The 21,680-nt window shown below is 41.1% G+C and overlaps 1 protein-coding gene across 1 annotated transcript in view; it reads right to left on the bottom strand.

Moving 5' to 3' along the window:
- Window positions 1-21,242, bottom strand: part of LOC121321161 — a 29,335-nt gene extending 8,093 nt beyond the window's left edge. Inside the window, exons 1-23 of the mRNA XM_041260060.1 lie at window positions 20,146-21,242; window positions 19,947-20,065; window positions 19,485-19,638; window positions 18,593-18,717; window positions 18,092-18,281; window positions 15,798-15,949; window positions 12,138-12,318; window positions 8,704-9,420; window positions 8,502-8,623; window positions 8,171-8,396; window positions 7,958-8,079; window positions 5,310-5,499; window positions 5,109-5,227; window positions 4,730-4,940; window positions 4,521-4,642; window positions 4,197-4,422; window positions 3,982-4,103; window positions 1,329-1,518; window positions 1,128-1,246; window positions 749-959; window positions 540-661; window positions 216-408; window positions 1-122 (exon numbers count right to left, since the gene is read on the bottom strand). Of these exons, the coding sequence (XP_041115994.1) occupies window positions 1-122; window positions 216-408; window positions 540-661; window positions 749-959; window positions 1,128-1,246; window positions 1,329-1,518; window positions 3,982-4,103; window positions 4,197-4,422; window positions 4,521-4,642; window positions 4,730-4,940; window positions 5,109-5,227; window positions 5,310-5,499; window positions 7,958-8,079; window positions 8,171-8,396; window positions 8,502-8,623; window positions 8,704-9,420; window positions 12,138-12,318; window positions 15,798-15,949; window positions 18,092-18,281; window positions 18,593-18,717; window positions 19,485-19,638; window positions 19,947-20,065; window positions 20,146-21,229 (5,139 nt within the window). The 5' untranslated portion in view covers window positions 21,230-21,242. The remainder of the gene's footprint in view (window positions 123-215; window positions 409-539; window positions 662-748; window positions 960-1,127; window positions 1,247-1,328; window positions 1,519-3,981; window positions 4,104-4,196; window positions 4,423-4,520; window positions 4,643-4,729; window positions 4,941-5,108; window positions 5,228-5,309; window positions 5,500-7,957; window positions 8,080-8,170; window positions 8,397-8,501; window positions 8,624-8,703; window positions 9,421-12,137; window positions 12,319-15,797; window positions 15,950-18,091; window positions 18,282-18,592; window positions 18,718-19,484; window positions 19,639-19,946; window positions 20,066-20,145) is intronic.
- Window positions 21,243-21,680: the final 438 nt, after the last annotated feature.

Here is a 21,680-nt window from a genome sequence, read left to right as displayed (position 1 = left end):
CAATATTTTAACATCACAGGTGGTGTAGGGCGTTATGAAGATGTTCCTTCCTTCTCCCTCTACCAGACTATAGTTGCAGTGCTTGGGGGCATCTTTGACAGGAACCAGATTATTGGACTGATCTACAAAGAGATGGGACCACACATTTAACCTCCCCTCAATTGTAACAAAAACAAAAACTAAAAAAAAAAAACCAACCCACACACACAACCTACCTGTTAGTAAGACTTCTTCCAGGGGTCCCAGAGGGAGCACCACCATCATGGTAGAGGTTCTGCAGATAGTAGTTGCAATAGGCACTGGTTCTGTTGGCTTCCTAGTGGTGGTTGTAGGTGTAGGGGCTTTTGTTGGTTCTCCAGCACTGGTGGGACATTTCATCACCACATGCCCTTTTTCTCCACCAGTTGTCTGATACCAAATTTTCAAAACATAGTTTTTATTCTAGGACAGATAACATCTTAATTACTAGTATACCGATCGATTGTTGAGCTTTTAATTGGCATCAAACAACATGCTGGATATCTGATCAAAAGGATTACCAGTATCCTGACATCACAGGCTGTGTATGGGGTTATGAAGAAGGTCCTTCCATTTCCCTGCAACAAGGTGTAATTGCAGTACTTGGGAGCATCAGTGACAGCTACCCACTTGTTGGATTTATCTACAAAGATAAGGGAAAGTTGCTATAAAAGACTCCCTACAGTGCCAGACATGATACCCTCCAAAATCTAACAAAAGCCTAACTCACCTAGAAACATGACATGTTTTAGAGGTTCCTTGGGTAGTTCCACCACCATACGGAAAGCTGTGCAGACCACAGTTGCAGGGGCCTTGGTTGGCTTCCTAGTTGTTGAAGTAGGGGCCTCCGTTGGATCTCCAGCACTAGCTGGGCATTCCATCTGGACCAACTCTTGTTCCCCATTAGATGTTATGTATATTAAAGTCAGGACATATTTATTCTGGAAGGAAAGCAAGTAAACATTTTTACTAAATGTATTCAGCACCTCCCATTTTGACCACGATAAAATTGTGGGTGGACAACCAAAGCAATAGAAGAATTACCCATATTGCATTTAAATACGGCACAGCTCAGTTTAGATCATTTATTTAAACTGAAGGACTCTTACCAGCATCTTGATACAGGCCGTGTAAGGAGCCGTGAAGATATACTTTCCCTTTTCCTGCACCAAACTGTATCCACACCAACTCCGAGCCTCACTAACAGGGACCAGCTTTTTGGCATTATCTGCAAGACAAGGTTTCCATGAGATTTGATCTGTCCCATATTAATTAGTTCCCTCCCAAAGTTATGAGTTAGCCAAGCTTACCTATTATTTTAAGTTCTGTTGCAGACCCAGGCAGCTCTATGGCCATGTGCGAGACCTTGCAGGAGTGTTTAGTGGTTGTGGGGGGAGGAGTTTCTGATGGTTCTCCAGTACTGGTTGGACATTTCATACCCACATAGACAAATACCCCCTCAGTGGTGGTATAGTATAGGTTCAGGACATAATTCTTATTCTGCAGAGGAAAGGGAAGAGTTTGGATAAGATGCTAGAGTACTCATATGGTGGAGAAAGTATAATACAATTACTTTAATATATATTTGGGTCTGCGACTAACCGGATTCTAACTTGATAAAGACTAGATCCGCCACGGCAGTCACTGACTGTTTGAGGTTTCCCCCCATTTAAATTACTCTGGTGTCAAAGTTACGCGGTTGTCCGTTTATGACTTTTCCCCAAATACATGTATTTAAATACCCTGATGGCATTTAAAAGGCAGGAGCATGAAAATAAGGAAGATATAATCCCATCCACCTAGAACGGCCAAAAGGTGTCATTTTGGATTGCCTTTTACAATACATGTTTTTATTTTGAATATAACCTACAATATTTTGTATATAAGCCTGCTATCTCTACTGGACCTGGCAGCCATCAATTCCTTTGTTTTCTACAAGGAACGCACTGTGGAAAATAAAAGTCAGTAGGAGAGAATTAATCTTGAAGCCCGGCACAGCACATCAGCAGAAACATTTCGATCAGAAAACTGCAAAGCAGCAGGCTACTGCACTGACTGACACATGCAAGAGAACATAGGTTACTTTCATGTTTACAGTTTTCTATGTACACAGACCTGTTTACACACAAGATTCTTTCGACATGAAAATAGTTTTTGTAGTGCTTTGTGGCAACTGAGAACTTTAATTGTTCATTTAAAAATGGCGTTTTGGCTGTGCAAATGTTTGATATGATGTGCTTGAATAAAGCTCGAGTTGTATCGGATAGTTTCTCACTTTAATATTGAGGATTCAAATGTAACTGTCAATGAATGCTGGCAGCAGTTTTAAGTACGAGTATAACCGTGGCAATTCTAGTGTTAACAGACTCGAGACAATCTGGGCAAGTTCAACCCCCTCCCAGATCCACTCTTGGAAGAGAATGAGCCCTTCTGAAAGAATGGACTTAATTTGATTACAATCTGGTGAAGAGCAGTTTTATAATCTGTGAACAAAAGCCCTGCTGTGAGGGTCAGCTACGCGGAACAAAAACAAATGCAGATCTTCATCAGAACAGTTGTCCTTTGTTTACATGGGAACATACAATATTCCAGATTAGGACTGAATACAAAGTGATCAGATTTGCCCTCTACCACAATTTGCAAAACTGTCCAATGTGGAGTAACTGCCCCCTTGTGGATAATGGAGGGTATGTCAAACTGAAACTAGCTATGCATGAAGTTCCTAATTGTATTAATTGAGAACATGCTTGTAACCAGTTACATTTACAAAACAGTGCACATTTAGTACAATAGCATTACAATAATCTCAATTGAAGGAATCAAAAAAAAAAAAAAAAAAAAAAAAAAAGCAAATGTTTCGATACATATGTTTGGTATGAATCTGAGAAATGGCAAAATTAAATGGACAATAAAAAATTCTGCAAGACTTCCGAGGAGGTAATCTAATCTTTTGAAAAGTGTACTGAATGCAAAACTCATTGCAATAGTAATTGGGTGGTGCTATGAACCTCCTTAAAGTTAATCCTTTTCTTAGGACAAACTGGGAATAAGTCAATGCGATTCGAGAATTTGAGAAGAGCATCCCCCCCACCGTCCTCAAACATAGCGACCATAGGCCATTTTGAAACACTCAAACTTGCTTCCTGTATTTCAACAACTTGTTTACGGAATTAAATAGGATCTAAGTGATAAAGTTCATTTTAAATATAAAACTGTGCAGCTTAAAAAAAACGACGAAAACTCGTACGAGAAAAAAACGACGAGAGCCCTCATCTAATGGTATCTCTACGCTTGCCTTTTCATCCTTTTGGAATCCAGAGCTACAAGAAATCACCGACTTCTCAAGGTATTTGCTGAAAGACCGCATCTCTCTACAGTTAGGAGGGGAGGTATGCAGCTGACTGACAAAACAATGTGCAGATTTTGCAACAGACGGCTGGAATGGGATTCAAAATACACCATCGTTAAGCATTAGCGTTTAATGCTTTTGGGCAAAAATATACCTTGCTAGGATTTTGTATGAAAATATGCCAATTCTGTGTTTTATTTCAAGTAGTTCAAGCTATAACAAAGCAAATGCAGTTTTAGTTTTGAAATGAATGATTCTGGTTTGGTTAGTGGTTTAAATACTGAACAACTCCAAGCTTCTTGTATACTGGAGCTCTGCTTCACTGCAACAGGATTGAAATACAATTCCTATCTTTAATGGGTAGTTTGTATGTGCAATTATGACAAACCCACAATATTAGAGCAGAAAAAATTTCTAATTCTCATTGCATTATTATAGAGGACATAGGCAGTATTTTCTGTACTGTAAATAGACAGTTAAATAGTGGGGGACTTGATGTACGTTACTGCCGCTATGAGAAATTCTAGCAATAATTAATTCTATGTAAAAAAAATCTATTATATAACATATCTATTATCGCACATATCTATTATCACATACATACAGAATCTTACCAATATTTTAACATCACAGGTGGTGTAGGGCGTTATGAAGATGTTCCTTCCTTCTCCCTCTACCAGACTATAGTTGCAGTGCTTGGGGGCATCTTTGACAGGAACCAGATTATTGGACTGATCTACAAAGAGATGGGACCACACATTTAACCTCCCCTCAATTGTAACAAAAACAAAAACTAAAAAAAAAAAACCAACCCACACACACAACCTACCTGTTAGTAAGACTTCTTCCAGGGGTCCCAGAGGGAGCACCACCATCATGGTAGAGGTTCTGCAGATAGTAGTTGCAATAGGCACTGGTTCTGTTGGCTTCCTAGTGGTGGTTGTAGGTGTAGGGGCTTTTGTTGGTTCTCCAGCACTGGTGGGACATTTCATCACCACATGCCCTTTTTCTCCACCAGTTGTCTGATACCAAATTTTCAAAACATAGTTTTTATTCTAGGACAGATAACATCTTAATTACTAGTATACCGATCGATTGTTGAGCTTTTAATTGGCATCAAACAACATGCTGGATATCTGATCAAAAGGATTACCAGTATCCTGACATCACAGGCTGTGTATGGGGTTATGAAGAAGGTCCTTCCATTTCCCTGCAACAAGGTGTAATTGCAGTACTTGGGAGCATCAGTGACAGCTACCCACTTGTTGGATTTATCTACAAAGATAAGGGAAAGTTGCTATAAAAGACTCCCTACAGTGCCAGACATGATACCCTCCAAAATCTAACAAAAGCCTAACTCACCTAGAAACATGACATGTTTTAGAGGTTCCTTGGGTAGTTCCACCACCATACGGAAAGCTGTGCAGACCACAGTTGCAGGGGCCTTGGTTGGCTTCCTAGTTGTTGAAGTAGGGGCCTCCGTTGGATCTCCAGCACTAGCTGGGCATTCCATCTGGACCAACTCTTGTTCCCCATTAGATGTTATGTATATTAAAGTCAGGACATATTTATTCTGGAAGGAAAGCAAGTAAACATTTTTACTAAATGTATTCAGCACCTCCCATTTTGACCACGATAAAATTGTGGGTGGACAACCAAAGCAATAGAAGAATTACCCATATTGCATTTAAATACGGCACAGCTCAGTTTAGATCATTTATTTAAACTGAAGGACTCTTACCAGCATCTTGATACAGGCCGTGTAAGGAGCCGTGAAGATATACTTTCCCTTTTCCTGCACCAAACTGTATCCACACCAACTCCGAGCCTCACTAACAGGGACCAGCTTTTTGGCATTATCTGCAAGACAAGGTTTCCATGAGATTTGATCTGTCCCATATTAATTAGTTCCCTCCCAAAGTTATGAGTTAGCCAAGCTTACCTATTATTTTAAGTTCTGTTGCAGACCCAGGCAGCTCTATGGCCATGTGCGAGACCTTGCAGGAGTGTTTAGTGGTTGTGGGGGGAGGAGTTTCTGATGGTTCTCCAGTACTGGTTGGACATTTCATACCCACATAGACAAATACCCCCTCAGTGGTGGTATAGTATAGGTTCAGGACATAATTCTTATTCTGCAGAGGAAAGGGAAGAGTTTGGATAAGATGCTAGAGTACTCATATGGTGGAGAAAGTATAATACAATTACTTTAATATATATTTGGGTCTGCGACTAACCGGATTCTAACTTGATAAAGACTAGATCCGCCACGGCAGTCACTGACTGTTTGAGGTTTCCCCCCATTTAAATTACTCTGGTGTCAAAGTTACGCGGTTGTCCGTTTATGACTTTTCCCCCAAATACATGTATTTAAATACCCTGATGGCATTTAAAAGGCAGGAGCATGAAAATAAGGAAGATATAATCCCATCCACCTAGAACGGCCAAAAGGTGTCATTTTGGATTGCCTTTTACAATACATGTTTTTATTTGGAATTAACCTGCAATATTTTGTATATAAGCCTGCTATCTCTACTGGACCTGGCAGCCATCAATTCCTTTGTTTTCTACAAGGAACGCACTGTGGAAAATAAAAGTCAGTAGGAGAGAATTAATCTTGAAGCCCGGCACAGCACATCAGCAGAAACATTTCGATCAGAAAACTGCAAAGCAGCAGGCTACTGCACTGACTGACACATGCAAGAGAACATAGGTTACTTTCATGTTTACAGTTTTCTATGTACACAGACCTGTTTACACACAAGATTCTTTCGACATGAAAATAGTTTTTGTAGTGCTTTGTGGCAACTGAGAACTTTAATTGTTCATTTAAAAATGGCGTTTTGGCTGTGCAAATGTTTGATATGATGTGCTTGAATAAAGCTCGAGTTGTATCGGATAGTTTCTCACTTTAATATTGAGGATTCAAATGTAACTGTCAATGAATGCTGGCAGCAGTTTTAAGTACGAGTATAACCGTGGCAATTCTAGTGTTAACAGACTCGAGACAATCTGGGCAAGTTCAACCCCCTCCCAGATCCACTCTTGGAAGAGAATGAGCCCTTCTGAAAGAATGGACTTAATTTGATTACAATCTGGTGAAGAGCAGTTTTATAATCTGTGAACAAAAGCCCTGCTGTGAGGGTCAGCTACGCGGAACAAAAACAAATGCAGATCTTCATCAGAACAGTTGTCCTTTGTTTACATGGGAACATACAATATTCCAGATTAGGACTGAATACAAAGTGATCAGATTTGCCCTCTACCACAATTTGCAAAACTGTCCAATGTGGAGTAACTGCCCCCTTGTGGATAATGGAGGGTATGTCAAACTGAAACTAGCTATGCATGAAGTTCCTAATTGTATTAATTGAGAACATGCTTGTAACCAGTTACATTTACAAAACAGTGCACATTTAGTACAATAGCATTACAATAATCTCAATTGAAGGAATCAAAAAAAAAAAAAAAAAAAAAAGCAAATGTTTCGATACATATGTTTGGTATGAATCTGAGAAATGGCAAAATTAAATGGACAATAAAAAATTCTGCAAGACTTCCGAGGAGGTAATCTAATCTTTTGAAAAGTGTACTGAATGCAAAACTCATTGCAATAGTAATTGGGTGGTGCTATGAACCTCCTTAAAGTTAATCCTTTTCTTAGGACAAACTGGGAATAAGTCAATGCGATTCGAGAATTTGAGAAGAGCATCCCCCCCACCGTCCTCAAACATAGCGACCATAGGCCATTTTGAAACACTCAAACTTGCTTCCTGTATTTCAACAACTTGTTTACGGAATTAAATAGGATCTAAGTGATAAAGTTCATTTTAAATATAAAACTGTGCAGCTTAAAAAAAACGACGAAAACTCGTACGAGAAAAAAACGACGAGAGCCCTCATCTAATGGTATCTCTACGCTTGCCTTTTCATCCTTTTGGAATCCAGAGCTACAAGAAATCACCGACTTCTCAAGGTATTTGCTGAAAGACCGCATCTCTCTACAGTTAGGAGGGGAGGTATGCAGCTGACTGACAAAACAATGTGCAGATTTTGCAACAGACGGCTGGAATGGGATTCAAAATACACCATCGTTAAGCATTAGCGTTTAATGCTTTTGGGCAAAAATATACCTTGCTAGGATTTTGTATGAAAATATGCCAATTCTGTGTTTTATTTCAAGTAGTTCAAGCTATAACAAAGCAAATGCAGTTTTAGTTTTGAAATGAATGATTCTGGTTTGGTTAGTGGTTTAAATACTGAACAACTCCAAGCTTCTTGTATACTGGAGCTCTGCTTCACTGCAACAGGATTGAAATACAATTCCTATCTTTAATGGGTAGTTTGTATGTGCAATTATGACAAACCCACAATATTAGAGCAGAAAAAATTTCTAATTCTCATTGCATTATTATAGAGGACATAGGCAGTATTTTCTGTACTGTAAATAGACAGTTAAATAGTGGGGGACTTGATGTACGTTACTGCCGCTATGAGAAATTCTAGCAATAATTAATTCTATGTAAAAAAAATCTATTATATAACATATCTATTATCGCACATATCTATTATCACATACATACAGAATCTTACCAATATTTTAACATCACAGGTGGTGTAGGGCGTTATGAAGATGTTCCTTCCTTCTCCCTCTACCAGACTATAGTTGCAGTGCTTGGGGGCATCTTTGACAGGAACCAGATTATTGGACTGATCTACAAAGAGATGGGACCAGACATTAAACCTCCCCTCAATTGTAACAAAAACAAAAACTAAAAAAAAAACCAACCCACACACACAACCTACCTGTTAGTAAGACTTCTTCCAGGGGTCCCAGAGGGAGCACCACCATCATGGTAGAGGTTCTGCAGATAGTAGTTGCAATAGGCACTGGTTCTGTTGGCTTCCTAGTGGTGGTTGTAGGTGTAGGGGCTTTTGTTGGTTCTCCAGCACTGGTGGGACATTTCATCACCACATGCCCTTTTTCTCCACCAGTTGTCTGATACCATATTTTCAAAACATAGTTTTTAGACTAGAACAGATAACATCTTAATTATTAGTATACCGATCGCCGATCGATTGTCGAGCTTTTAATTGGCGTCAAACAACATGCTGGATATCTGATCAAAAGGATTACCAGTATCCTGACATCACAGGCCGTGTAGGGGGTTATGAAGAACGTCCTTCCACTTCCCTGCAACAAGGTGTAATTGCAGCACTTGGGAGCATCAATGACAGCTACCCACTTGTTGGATTTATCTACAAAGATAAGGTCGCCATGAAGACCCCTAGGTGTCAGACATTATGCCTCACCAAAATCAAACAAAAGCTTAGCTCACCTAGAAACAGGACATGTTTTAAAGGTTCCTTAGGCAGCTCCACCACCATACTGGAAGCTCTGCAGACAACTGATGAAGGGGCCTCCCTAGCACTGGTTCCAGTCTCCTCAGATGGCTTCCTAGTCATGATTCTAGTTGTCTTGGTCTCGTCCCCAGCACCGTGCGTGGGCTTCGTCTCGTCCCCAGCACCGTGCGTGGGCTTCGTCTCGTCCCCAGCACCGTGCGTGGGCTTCGTCTCGTCCCCAGCACCGTGCGTGGGCTTCGTCTCGTCCCCAGCACCGTGCGTGGGCTTCGTCTCGTCCCCAGCACCGTGCGTGGGCTTCGTCTCGTCCCCAGCACCGTGCGTGGGCTTCGTCTCGTCCCCAGCACCGTGCGTGGGCTTCGTCTCGTCCCCAGCACCGTGCGTGGGCTTCGTCTCGTCCCCAGCACCGTGCGTGGGCTTCGTCTCGTCCCCAGCACCGTGCGTGGGCTTCGTCTCGTCCCCAGCACCGTGCGTGGGCTTCGTCTCGTCCCCAGCGTGGGCCGTGCGTGGGCTTCGTCTCGTCCCCAGCACCGTGCGTGGGCTTCGTCTCGTCCCCAGCACCGTGCGTGGGCTTCGTCTCGTCCCCAGCACCGTGCGTGGGCTTCGTCTCGTCCCCAGCACCGTGCGTGGGCTTCGTCTCGCCCCCAGCACCGTGCGTGGGCTTCGTCTCGCCCCCAGCACTTCTCCTAGCTCTCCTGGTTGATTCCCCAGCACTGGTTGTTGTAATCTTTTTTGGATTCCTACTAGTGGTTGTAGGGGTCTTTGTTGGACATCTCATGTGCACGTAGTCTTGTTTACCAGCAGTGGTTTTGTAGAGTAAGGTTAAGATGTAACTTCCATCCTGAAAAAAGGGACAGAACTAGTTGAAGACTGGAAGGACTGTATTCCACTTCTACATTATGGAATCAGCACATATTGCAAGACTTTATATAGTTGGGTATCAAGCCACTTCCTCAAATATTGTTGCATTTCAGAGATATCAAATTCAAGATTAGCAAACAAATGTATGAATCCTACCTGTATGCGGACAGCAGAAGCCCTGTATGGGGTTGTAAAGAAGTTTCGCCCTTTTCCCTGTAACAAGTTGTAGTAACTGGTAGCATCATTAATATCTTCCCATTTGTTGGACGGAGCTACAAAGAAACAAGGTTTACATGAACTACCAAGATTGATCAGTTCCCTCCAAAAATGTTGGAGCCGAATTCAAACTCACTCAATAATAGAACTTGAAGCGACCCAGAAGGCAGTTCTACAGTCATGCTGGAGGCTTTGCAGACAGCAGGGGGAGGGAGAGTTGGTTTTGTAGGTTCCCTAGCAGTTGCAGTAGTCCTAATAGTATGGGCTGTTGGTGCTACAGCCCTGGCTGGACAAGTCATTTGCACAATCCCTCTTTTCCCAGGTGCAGTTGTGTACAGTATAGTCAACACATGTGGTTTATTCTGAAAAGGGTAGACACAGGAAAGTCGTCATGGACAACAAGGGATTAGACAGTGGGGAAAACGGCAACTTTGATTTAGGTGAAATCATATGTTCTACATGACATTTAACAAAGCCTAACTTTCCAACTAAAATGCATGAAAAATGGTTGTATTAGTTACTAGTAAATTTAGGTTAAAAGGCAAGCCATATTATGGCCATTTTGGGATTCTTGTAGTTAATATGTGGATCAGTAGTGGAGGTGCAGGGTGTACAGTTGCACCCCCTGGCCCCAAAAATGAAAGTTTGTGGTCCCCTTGACTGCCCAATACTGTAGTCGTTATATGCTAAACTAACTGGCATGAGACTTATCTAAAAAAATCAGCTCAAGTGTTGCTTTTAGAATGGGCAGTCCAATGAAAATTGGCCCAACTGCGCACATTGTCTTTACAGCTGTTATTCTATTAAATAATGGATTGCTTTCAAAACTACGCTATACAGAAGCCCAGCTATAATGCTTGTACAATATGTTTTTTGTATCCTTGTTTGGCCATTGGATAACAAGAAATCAGATGGTTTTGTGGGAGTTTCAGTTGAAGTTGTGCTGTTGGTCTGTCTCTTCTGCGACGCTGCCTGCTTGTATGCTGTGTGAGAGGAGTATTTTTTTTTTTTTTTTTTTTTAAAAAGGTACAAGCACACCAGTCAACCTCATGATTAAAAAAAACGTAATATGTATTCATTTATTTAGTTATCGTAAACCTGTTACTCCTTCACCCCCTCACACTGGCTGAGGTGAAACCTTACTTTAGTTTTATAATTTATTATTTCTAATTTATCATTAACTCCTTATTACTATTAGCCTCTTCTTTGACAAATTAATAAATAAATAAAAATAAAAAACACACACCACACACTTTATATAAAAAAAAGCAGTTTACTTATCTAGCCAGAAGATGATTTTTATTTTCATAGCAGTATTTAGATCATTTTAAAATTAATCCTTTTTTTTTTTTTTTTTTTTTTTAAAAAAAAAAAAACTGTCACTATCAGAAATAAAATCATGTGACACTGCAGCTACTCGATCCCCCCCCCCCCCCCCCCCAAAAAAAAACACACTACATAAACCCCAATATGTATAGATGCATAAAACTATTTCTTTCCACTGTCCTTTTATTTATCAATAAACCCTTCACTGTCTGTATTAGTGGTATTCCAAGCAATCTGCTGGATTCTTAGTACCTCAATAGCGGGCATTGGTAACTAAATATCTCCTGTTTTCAACTTTATATACCAAGTCTCTACAGTTTGAAAGTTTATCCTTATGGTCTCAAGTCTACTTTATGCACATCAGTATTCCACTATACATTAATTCAGCACTTCTGCTTCAATACAATATTACAACACCAGTAAATAAGACCACTATTTTAAACAATGGGTCCCTAGAGGAAGACTCTCCCCGTCCCCCCCTAGAATGGATGCACACACTAAATTAACAGTTGCTGCTTAAATAATTGTAACGAAAGGACAGCCCAAGTTGCTTTTGAGGTTCCTCAGAAAGCTCGGTCATGTTGGAAGGAGTAGGTTCCACTTGTCCCCGTACTGGATGTAGGGCGTTTTGTTTTTATTCACCAGCACCATTTGGGTATTCCATTTCTAAATGTTCCAAACAGTTAACAGTATAAAAGTAATAGTAAGAAGGAGCAGCAGTTGAGTTGCTTCATACCTCAAATAGTACCAAGTGCGTGTGTGTGTGTGTGTATATATAAAGGGAAATTAAACCGTGCCTTACCACAAACTTTACATCGCAGGCTGCATAAACAGCTGTAAAGATGATCTTTCCTCTCCTCTCTACCACATGATACCCACATTTTATGAATGCATCACTAATAGCCACTGGCCTGTTGTCTTTACCTAAAAAAGAAGACTTCTGTGAGAAGTGTTCTATATTTCAGTCTCCACCCTTAAAAAGGATTTGTTCCATCATTATCCAACTCACCAATGACCTGCACTGGCTTCAGCGATCCCTCGGGCAGTTCCACCATCATACTGTTGTTTCTGCAGACTACAGACGGTTTTGTTGGCTTTCCTGTAGTGGCTTCTGTTACTGGGCATCTCATATTCACAAAGAATACACTTCCCATCCTCATGTAGCGTACATTCAAGACATAGTTTTTAGTCTACAGCAAGGAGAGGAAGAACACTTAGCGTACACCAGTTAAGTCAGAGAGTCAAGCAAACAGGAACTAGCATAATTAGGCAGAATTTAGAAGACCCAAAATTGTAGGTTACAACAACAGAATCAATCTGATGTATAGTACCAGACTGCAAGTCATAAATAAGTCAAATCCTCCAGCATTGGTTATTCTTTCATTGGCATTACAGCAGATCTGGATGCTTAAATAAAATAAAACACAATTTGACTATTAAAAAGCCTCCATAATCTTAATGCCTTTTCTTCATTAAGTATGCACAGAACATGGAACCCAATACTATGGGCCCTGCTTATTTATATCATGTTGCCCAGATCAATTGGAGTTAATCATTACCAGGATCCTGACATGACAGGCCTTGTAGGAGGTTATGAAGATGCTGCTGCTTCTTTCCTTCATCAGCGTGTAGTTGCAGTTTTGTGGGACATCCTTTACAGCTACCCATATTCCACTGGATTTATCTACAAAGTAGATACATTTCCATGAGATTACCACAAGGCACTTGGGTTTTAAATAAATAAATAAAAATATATCCTCACTCATTATCTTGACTTGTTCCAGAGGTCCCTCAGGCAGCTCCACCATCATGCTGGTAGCTCCGCAGACAGGAGTTGGAGGAATGGGTTTTGTAGAGGGAGGGGGTTTGGTTGGTTCTCCAGTAGTAGGGCATTCTATCTGCACTGATGCAAATTCTCCAGAGTAAGTTGTATAAATAATGGTCAGGACATTGTTTTTATTCTAGATGTACAATGGAGAAGGAAGGGACAGTGTTAAAGTATTGAAGCATGCATTAGACAATTATCACTCTTTCTAAAACTAATTTGACATTCATACAAGAAAATGCAAATGGTAACACTTGGCTACCACTATAAAATTCTAGTCAAGTATTTTGGATTGGGGGGGGGGGGGGGGGGGGGGTGGGCGTTAAATTAAGAAAACTTAGTTATTTGCATATTCATTGTTTGTACTGCAATAGGTTTGCCGGAAGTATGCAGCAATATTTAATATTCATGGGAAATATAGCATTACACATCCCCACGTGTTGCTACAACTGTTTAAGTAACATACCTGTAATTTCTCTTAATTGTGAACGTCACATTTACAGAACTTTAAAAGTAGGTTTCAAAGCTCTTCTCAAAATGGTAGCTTGATGTTGCTCACAAGAGCCCACTAATGCGCATCATAAAAAGCGTCAGCTCGGCGTGCACCTGCTATGCGAGTTGCATCCTGTGAGCAGCATGTCCGAGTACGTAGGTTAGAATAAAGGTCTTTTCACACCAAGAGCATTGTATCAAAGCGTCAGCGTAACATTCATCGTTACAATGCTCTACATCTTACACCAGCCATGTAGCGTAAAACAGACAGCTTCTGAAATAAACTGTGTTCCTATTTCTCTGTGCACATGCATCTTAAATTTAGCCAACACATGCAGCAATACCAATATAGAAACATCAGCATGGCAAATGTCTTATTACCATGTTCAAAATGAAAGATATTATATATTTCTTTAAGGTGTTTAAAATTGTGAATGCTTGTTTGAGTAGCTGTGGGAAAGTGGCAGGTGAAGGGGGAACAGGTGTAACAGTGATGCGATGCAGGAGTGACAGGCAGACAAGGGTAATCTGGTGAAAAGTGCTTTATTTATATTCTAGGTCTGGTGACTGTAAAATAATAAATCCCCTGCAATACACAATGTGTAAGGCACGGGGATAACAAACAGGGCACAGTCCCGAACAAAAACGAACACACGGTAACAAGTCCTGGGTGAGTGCAGTCGTGCTGGTGCTTAGTGCTAGCACAGGTATTTCGTAACGGTAGTGCAATGGTGATCCGGATAGTGCTGACCCTCGGCGACAGCTCCGGATGTGCTTTAACTGTCTGGTGGTGAAAACACAGACAATTACAAAGACAAACGCAACATGTACACTCTTTCACAACGAGAGCTCCTCTCTCGGTCCTTCTCTCTCCAAAAGTTTTACCCAAACGAAAGAAAAGATCAGCGTTACCCTGGCCCCTATATGTAATCCTGCATGACATCTAGGTAAACGGTTGCAGATGCTTTATTATTTGCAGCCCCTCGTTTACCTTTCAGGTCAATACAGTCTTACAGAGTCTCGCTTCTTTCCAGGCCAACCGACTTCCCGGTCCCGGAAACGAACTGTCAGGCCAGCCCTTCCAGATACTACTCCTCCCATTCTTTAGCACCCCCATCGGTCGGGAGGGAGATTTATCACCAGAACTCATTATCTTTGTCACAGTAACCTACAGTAAAAAAAAATAAATAAAAAATAAAGTCATCCACACCATTGCCTTGGCCACACTATACAAATCCTGCACACTGTGCATGTACAGCACTACCCTATGAAGTCACAGCAAACGCTATTTATAAATGTAATCAATAGTTTTAGGAGAATGACAAACTGTAAATACATATAAAAAAAACACCCCAGTTCAATTAACATACCGTGGAGATTTTTATTTTTCATGTAGCGTTTACACTGCTGTGCCCTGAGCCAGCTTAGGTCCGAATGCACGCATACCAACTCATTTACAATACGTGCTCAGTGAGGTCATAGACCAGTGAAGGAATGACGAGTTTATCCCTCCCCAAACCAGGTATTATAAACATAGTGTTGTGTTCATATTGTGGGGTATCATCTTAAAACACCGTATGACTTCAATTTGGTGCCGCCGTCGAATAAACGCCGCTATAAATAAACTAAGGTATTTCTCCCCCTACCGGTACAAAAAAAAAAAAAAGGGGGGGGGGGGGGGGATGGGAGCCTTAATCTAGCACGGAAATTACAAACTAATGTACACACACACAGTAAGCACATTATTTTATGTTAGTACAGTTCTGAAAGAAAATGCAAGCAACTACATACTGAACAGCAGTCCTTCTGAAGTTCATGTCCCGATCCATCCCGCGCACAAAAAATATCTACGCTTTGCCTTTCAATGCAGCGCATACAAGTTTTGCGTTCTACCGTGTGGCCGCTTGCTGGCGCCCCGCACATTTTCCAAGTGCATAGACACAGCACTGGCTCCACTCAGGCTGCGGGGTATTCGGATATTGAACTAGCTGGATGATTAGCTAGTTTGCAAGTGTTCAAAAGCACGTGCCGAGGCACACAACAGACAGGTCACAGATCACGTGACAAAGTTAGGGCTTTCCATACATCAACAGAAGAGCAACTTCATACCGTCTCAGTCCACAGTGTTCTTGGGGATCAAATTAAACTCTGCAAGCATGCTTGCCTCACTGTCGGAAGACAGGATTCGGGTGTTGGAAGACACACTCTCCCAATTCAGGCAGAATGCTGTTCTACAGGTACGAACTTTTCAAAAGGTTGTTGGGGCCGATGGCAGCCACCTCGAGAATCCTTCCCCTAGGGCTTCTGAGAATGCGCCCACTTCAGGCTTGGGTGAATGGGCTCAAAGTGCACCCGGTCCGCGATCGACACCAGCTGGTGTGAGTTTCCAGACAATGCCGAAAGACACTGGAGTCGTGGCTCTGCCCTGGCAACCTGCGCCTCGGCTTCCCCCACAGAACAGAAGTTGTCACTACGGACGCCTCCAGACTGGGCTGGGGGAGCGTCTGGAATGGGAGGGGAATATGTGGTCAGTGGAATGGACCTTGGCAGCAAGCAGTTCTTGTGTATTTATATGCTCAAGTAGTAGCCCTAGCGCACTCTCATTTTCGCCAGCAGTTAGTGCACAAACATGTGCTGATCCGGACGAACATGACAGTGGTCGTCTACATAAACCACCAAGGCGGCCTGCGCTCACCTGGCCTTCACAAGGGGCAAAAATCAACAGAGCCTAGTGATATGCGGCCCATGCTCGGCAAAAATAACCAGAGTTTTTTCAGTGAGATAAACCCGGGGAAAGGGGCAGCCATCAGCTTCCCATGCACAATTAAGGCAACGGAGGGTACAAACACTGAATTTTATTAAATGAGTGTTATAAGAACAAATAGTTTACGCTCAATCCCGATCAGAAGCTGAAAGCAAAAGAGGCTGAGCTTCCTACGCTCTGCATAGTTATTCAGCACCCGAGGTGCGGGCGTTGACAGAGCTACGGAGGCCTAAAGGCAGCTTTTATATTAAGCTCAGCATAATCCTATCACCCGACTGCGATACCCATTAGTTGATGGCCATTTTCTAATTGAAAGAGAACCCACGTTTATTGACACAGAAGTTCCCAAATGGTTCAACTTGTATTGGCACGTTACAATAACGTAAAATGTAATTTACTAAAGCATATTGTTCAACAACGACTTGCACATCTGACAGTTGTAAATTCACAATTTACAAAATATATTTGTGCACAGAATTATTTATTTTTTTTTTTTTTAATAACACGACAGGCAAAGCACAAACATCTACAACAGTTTACCATTACTGTATATTACAGGTTTACTGCATAACTTCACTCCATGAAAAGTGTGCTGTGAATTGCTGTTGCATACGGGGGGGTATGTTTGCATTCAGCAGTAATTGAGAGAGTAAAGAGCTGCAAGAGAGTTCAAACGTGTCCTTGTTATTAGATACAAAAGTTACATTTGATACCAGAGTCGTGTCTTGTTTAAAAGCAAAACTGCACACATCGGAGGCATGTATTAAAATGGACATGCGTCTGGGCAGATAGGATTCGGTGAACTGAATCCCCAAGTATTTGGCCGAATCCGAATCCTGCTCAAAAAGTAGGTATTCGGGCCAAATCCGGAACCGAATCCTGGATTCTGTGCATCCCTAGTAATGAATCACAGGTAACATTAAGAACTAACCCGGCCTTTTTGCCAAAGGTGGTCTCTTCATAAAACCAAACAGTGGTTTTAGAAGGATCGCAGACAGCACACGCTTTGCCCAGTCTGAGCTCTGCGCTGTTACCTGGATATGACAGCATCCTGGAGACAGTCCAACTAGCTGTTTGTCTGCTATGGGTTCTGCTCTAGAGGTCAAGCCCTTTCGAAGTAGCGTCTAGCACACTGGGTGTCAGATGCCATACGGTTGCCGTATGAACAGACAGACTCCCCCATGCCGGGGAACATTACGGCCCATTCCACCAGGGGTCATGCGATTTCGTGGGCTCTCTTCCATGGCACTTCCTTGGATGAGCTTTGCAATGCTGCTACCTGGACAGGTAGTCAGACATTTGCGTGTTTTTACCGCCTTGATGTTGCAAACTGCCAGAGTACAGGTATGTTATTTAAAAACGGTTGCAGCAACACATGGGGATGTATAATGCTATACTTTTTCAGAACGTCATTACTTATGCGAAGGCGGGGAATAATTTAATATTCTTACCACAAATTCAACCTGACAGCTTTGGAATGAGGAAATCAAGATGATGTGTCCAGTCTTCATTTGAAAGAGTTGATAATTGCATTGCTTGGCAATAATACTGACAGGTATTGTCTTGCCAAAGCCATCTGCAGAAGACAAGCAATTCCATGAAAGTTTCCAGCAAAGGAAGTTTTTATAAAACGCATATTAAAAGGACAAGGACCGCTCGAGGGTTAATGTTTTAGAACTAATACACGTGATTCTACAAGAAATCAATTGTTACAGAACTCAGAAGAAACTATGCATTACTCCAGTTATAGCCAACATGCCAAGAACTTTATGCAATTGAAGATGGAAATGGTTTACAACTTCACTTTCTACATCAAGATTGGCAAGGAGGGCTGGGTTGACAGTATCAGAATTCCCATCACAGGAACATAGATGCAACTCGCCTCTCACTTTGACTGCGTTAAGACTTCCCTTAGGCAATCTGATTATCATGCCAGACTTGGCACAAAACACAGACGGCAAAGACTCTTCAGGTGGGACTGCAACATTAACTCCGGTCCTACAAGACATGAGTGTCTGTCCTAGCTTCCCTGGAGCAATCTGATAGTAGAGGTTATAGAAATAACGATCCATCTAGGAGGGGGGAGAAAAGTAAAAAATAAATAAATAACACACACCACTGGAGTTTAAAATCTTCACATTATCCTGTTCCTATGGGAAGAAAGGCTATTCTAGTTTCATATTGAAGTGAACAGGCACATTGAGTACAACAGTTCCAATATTTAACTAGGCAACAAGCTGAATAAACCCATTATATATTTAACAGATCATGTTGTATGGGCACACAGGTGAAATACTGGATTGGTCCATTCATCCTAGGTTACAATGCATGCTGTATACGGAGCATAATGTTTCTATACTGGTGGAAAGCCGGATACACATACCAGTCTCCTCACGTGACATCCATTGTATGAAGTAGTGAAAGTGATCCTTCCCTCTGAATCACTCAACAGTTGATATTTGCATTGAACAGCAACTTTGTGAATGGATACCCATTTGTTGAATTTATCTACAATTGGAAGAAAGTTAGTGAGATCTCCCCCATTACACAGCTTTTTCAATGGGTGCACCCACTCACATTAACAGTGTACAGAAACCGACTAGAATAATTCTTCTGTTTAGTTACTCAGAATCGTTACCAAGCATTAAAATAAAAATAAATAAAAAAAATCCATCACCTCATCTTACCCACAGATCCCACGATTGACCACAACACAAGTCAACAGATCCAAATTACTTTTGTACAGGGGTGCTATAGTCCTTATGTTCAAAGCCATATACTACTTGAAACAAGTAGCCTACATGTAACACTTTCAAATACAAGTAGTTGCAACAAGCTATATTGGGAAGCAAACGCCCATAAACCAAGACTGAGGGTTTAACTTTGAAACACTTCTTTGTAACACTTTTCAAACATGTCACTGCGTTTAATAATTCTATAATGTGTTTATTTTGTAAACTCTTGGAAGTGTTTAATTTGTAACGCTTTTTAAATGTGTATGCATTTAACAGGGCTAGTATTTAAAATCTAAACAGTATACTTTACAAACACAGCACAGAGTAAACAATGTTTAACAATTATTTAGAGTACCAAATGACTAAAAACACTAACGTCACACCTAATTACGTATCAATACTGCTGCTTAGGAATAGAACACGTCTATTTTACTACACACATGCCGTTTAGATATAAAATGCATCACAAGTTCTTTGGTTTTACAGAGTACATTCCAAAGCAGGTTCTCATTTGGTTCCTGCCAGGCAGGAACAGCTCACCTTTTACACGAAGTGCTTCTATTGGTCCAGCTGGGAGTTTGATGGTCATGCTTCTGTCACCACAGATTGTAATAGGTCTATCAGGTGTGGGAATTGGACAGGACATATTCACATATTTGTTTCTCCACATCAGGGTCAAGACATATTGCCCACCCTGCAAGCAAAGGTAAGAAGTCTGGTTGAATGGGAATGTTTTAGTCAGCACCTGTATGACCGAATGTTTTGACTACAGCAGACAGTTTCAATAAAGACCAATTGAGTTTAAAGTAGATGCTCTGTAGTTACACTATTAGCATTAGTTCTAATATAAAACACAATTATGCCAAAATAGATTAACTTAAGAAATTGAATTAGTTGTACATTTATTATGTTTAACAGCAGTGTACAGGCATTTACTTCAAAGGCCAACAAGTTAATGTTTTAGGGCTTAGTATCAGACTAAATTATGAATCTAAATCTTACCAGTTCTTTCACATTGCAACCTTTGAAGTCAGTTGTAAAGCGGACAACTCCATTTTTCTCCAACACCTTGTACCTGCACCTCTGCATAATCTTGTTTACTTCAACAAGTATAAAGGAGACTGTGGGGGAAGAACGTAGTACAGTGAGACTTGCCTCTTCTGGAATTAAAACAGATACCAGGCTAAGCAAGAACCCTTACCTCGCACTTTGAGGTCTGTCAGCCTTCCACCAAACAATTTGATGGTCATTTCTGTAACACCGCATGTAGTTGCCGAAACCAGAGAGGTTGGCCCGCTTTCACTTTTTGGAGAAGGATCTGCCAGTGCCGCTGTGCTACAGTGAGGAGGGTTTCCTGGGATCTCAATAGGTAGATTGAAGACACCGTAGGGTCCTATAGAGGCATCATAGACGCTGCTTGGCAATACGCGACCTCTGGAGAGATTAGGAAACTTGCGTGCACTGGTAATCTTGACAGCTTCATACAATTCCAGATTTATATCAGTAAGCACAGAGCAGTCAAAAGCTGCATGCACTCCAGTAAGGTCACCAGTAACTACATCTTCAGGGGGCAAAGAATCACTACCTTCCTTTGAAAGAGCAAAAAACGAGGCAAAATCATAGCCTAAGGTTTCAGAGTAGGTACCAGATGTATATTTGTCAAACTCTTCATTGCCAAGTTCACCTATATGCATTTCTGTCGCTAGAGTATTGGACACATTCTCTTTAGCTGAAGTAACTAAATTAGCATATGCAAAGACTTCAGGGAAGTCAACATCAGGGTCATTACTCTGATCAGTAAAGTGTACATGTTCCACATCACCTTCAGATTCTGAAGCCACAGGGTAATCAGTAGCAACTAAAGGGACAGAGTTCTTGGTCAAATCAGAATTTAAGTCAGTCTCTGGATTGGAAAAGATAGGCTGTTCAAGTGCATCCTCATCATACCTATAATGCTGGCTGAAATCAAAAAGCCCATAGTTTGCAGCATCAGATTCAGTCTCAGCAAACACAGGATCAAGAGACTGCAGCTGTTGATCTGCAGAATAATCAGCAATCTTAGAAAGTTCACCTTTTCCATTTGTTGAAAAGTAATCCTGTTCAGAAAAAACGTCCTCGGTATAAGGAATGGCTAAACCAGTAAGCAAGCTCAAATTCCCTCCACGATCCAAGTTTCCTGTCCCTGACATGGAATTCGCAGCTGCTTCGTTCTGCAGAGGATCATGAGCTGAAGCAAAAGCTTGTGTGAGCCTCAAGACCCAGGCCAATAAGAAGAAAGGCAGCATTGCCAGCCCTCTCCGTGAATAGCTAGTGCAACAAAATACAACTACAAAAAAAAAAAAAAAATAATAATAATAATAATTGCGTGCACAACTAGCTTACTAAAACTTTAACTTTGTTGTTTGTTTCTTTTGTTTATTAATGGTTTCTATATGTTTTATTGTACACTCAAAAAAAAAAAAAAAATCTATCAATACGTCTTTACAGGCGCGGGCATTTAAAGAGTGAGGCTTCAAGCGTTTTAGTTGAAGTTGTATTTAGTAAGCTAATCGCTGCCGTTGAATTGTCAGCATTCTCAGATCATTATTTAATCACCGCTGGACTGAATTCAGCACGAGGATAAATCAGCTGGTTTGATTTTCAAACAATTGTATTATGCGTAAGCTGAGAAACGTGAGTAAATGTGATGTGACCTGTACTGAGAAGAAAAACATAGCATTGCATTAGAAATGGGAA

This window comes from Polyodon spathula, chromosome 9 (assembly GCF_017654505.1).
Source record: "Polyodon spathula isolate WHYD16114869_AA chromosome 9, ASM1765450v1, whole genome shotgun sequence".
Lineage (NCBI taxonomy): Eukaryota > Metazoa > Chordata > Actinopteri > Acipenseriformes > Polyodontidae > Polyodon > Polyodon spathula.
The sequence above is the reverse complement of the archived record's forward strand: the minus strand, read 5'-3'. Positions and strand labels throughout refer to the sequence as shown.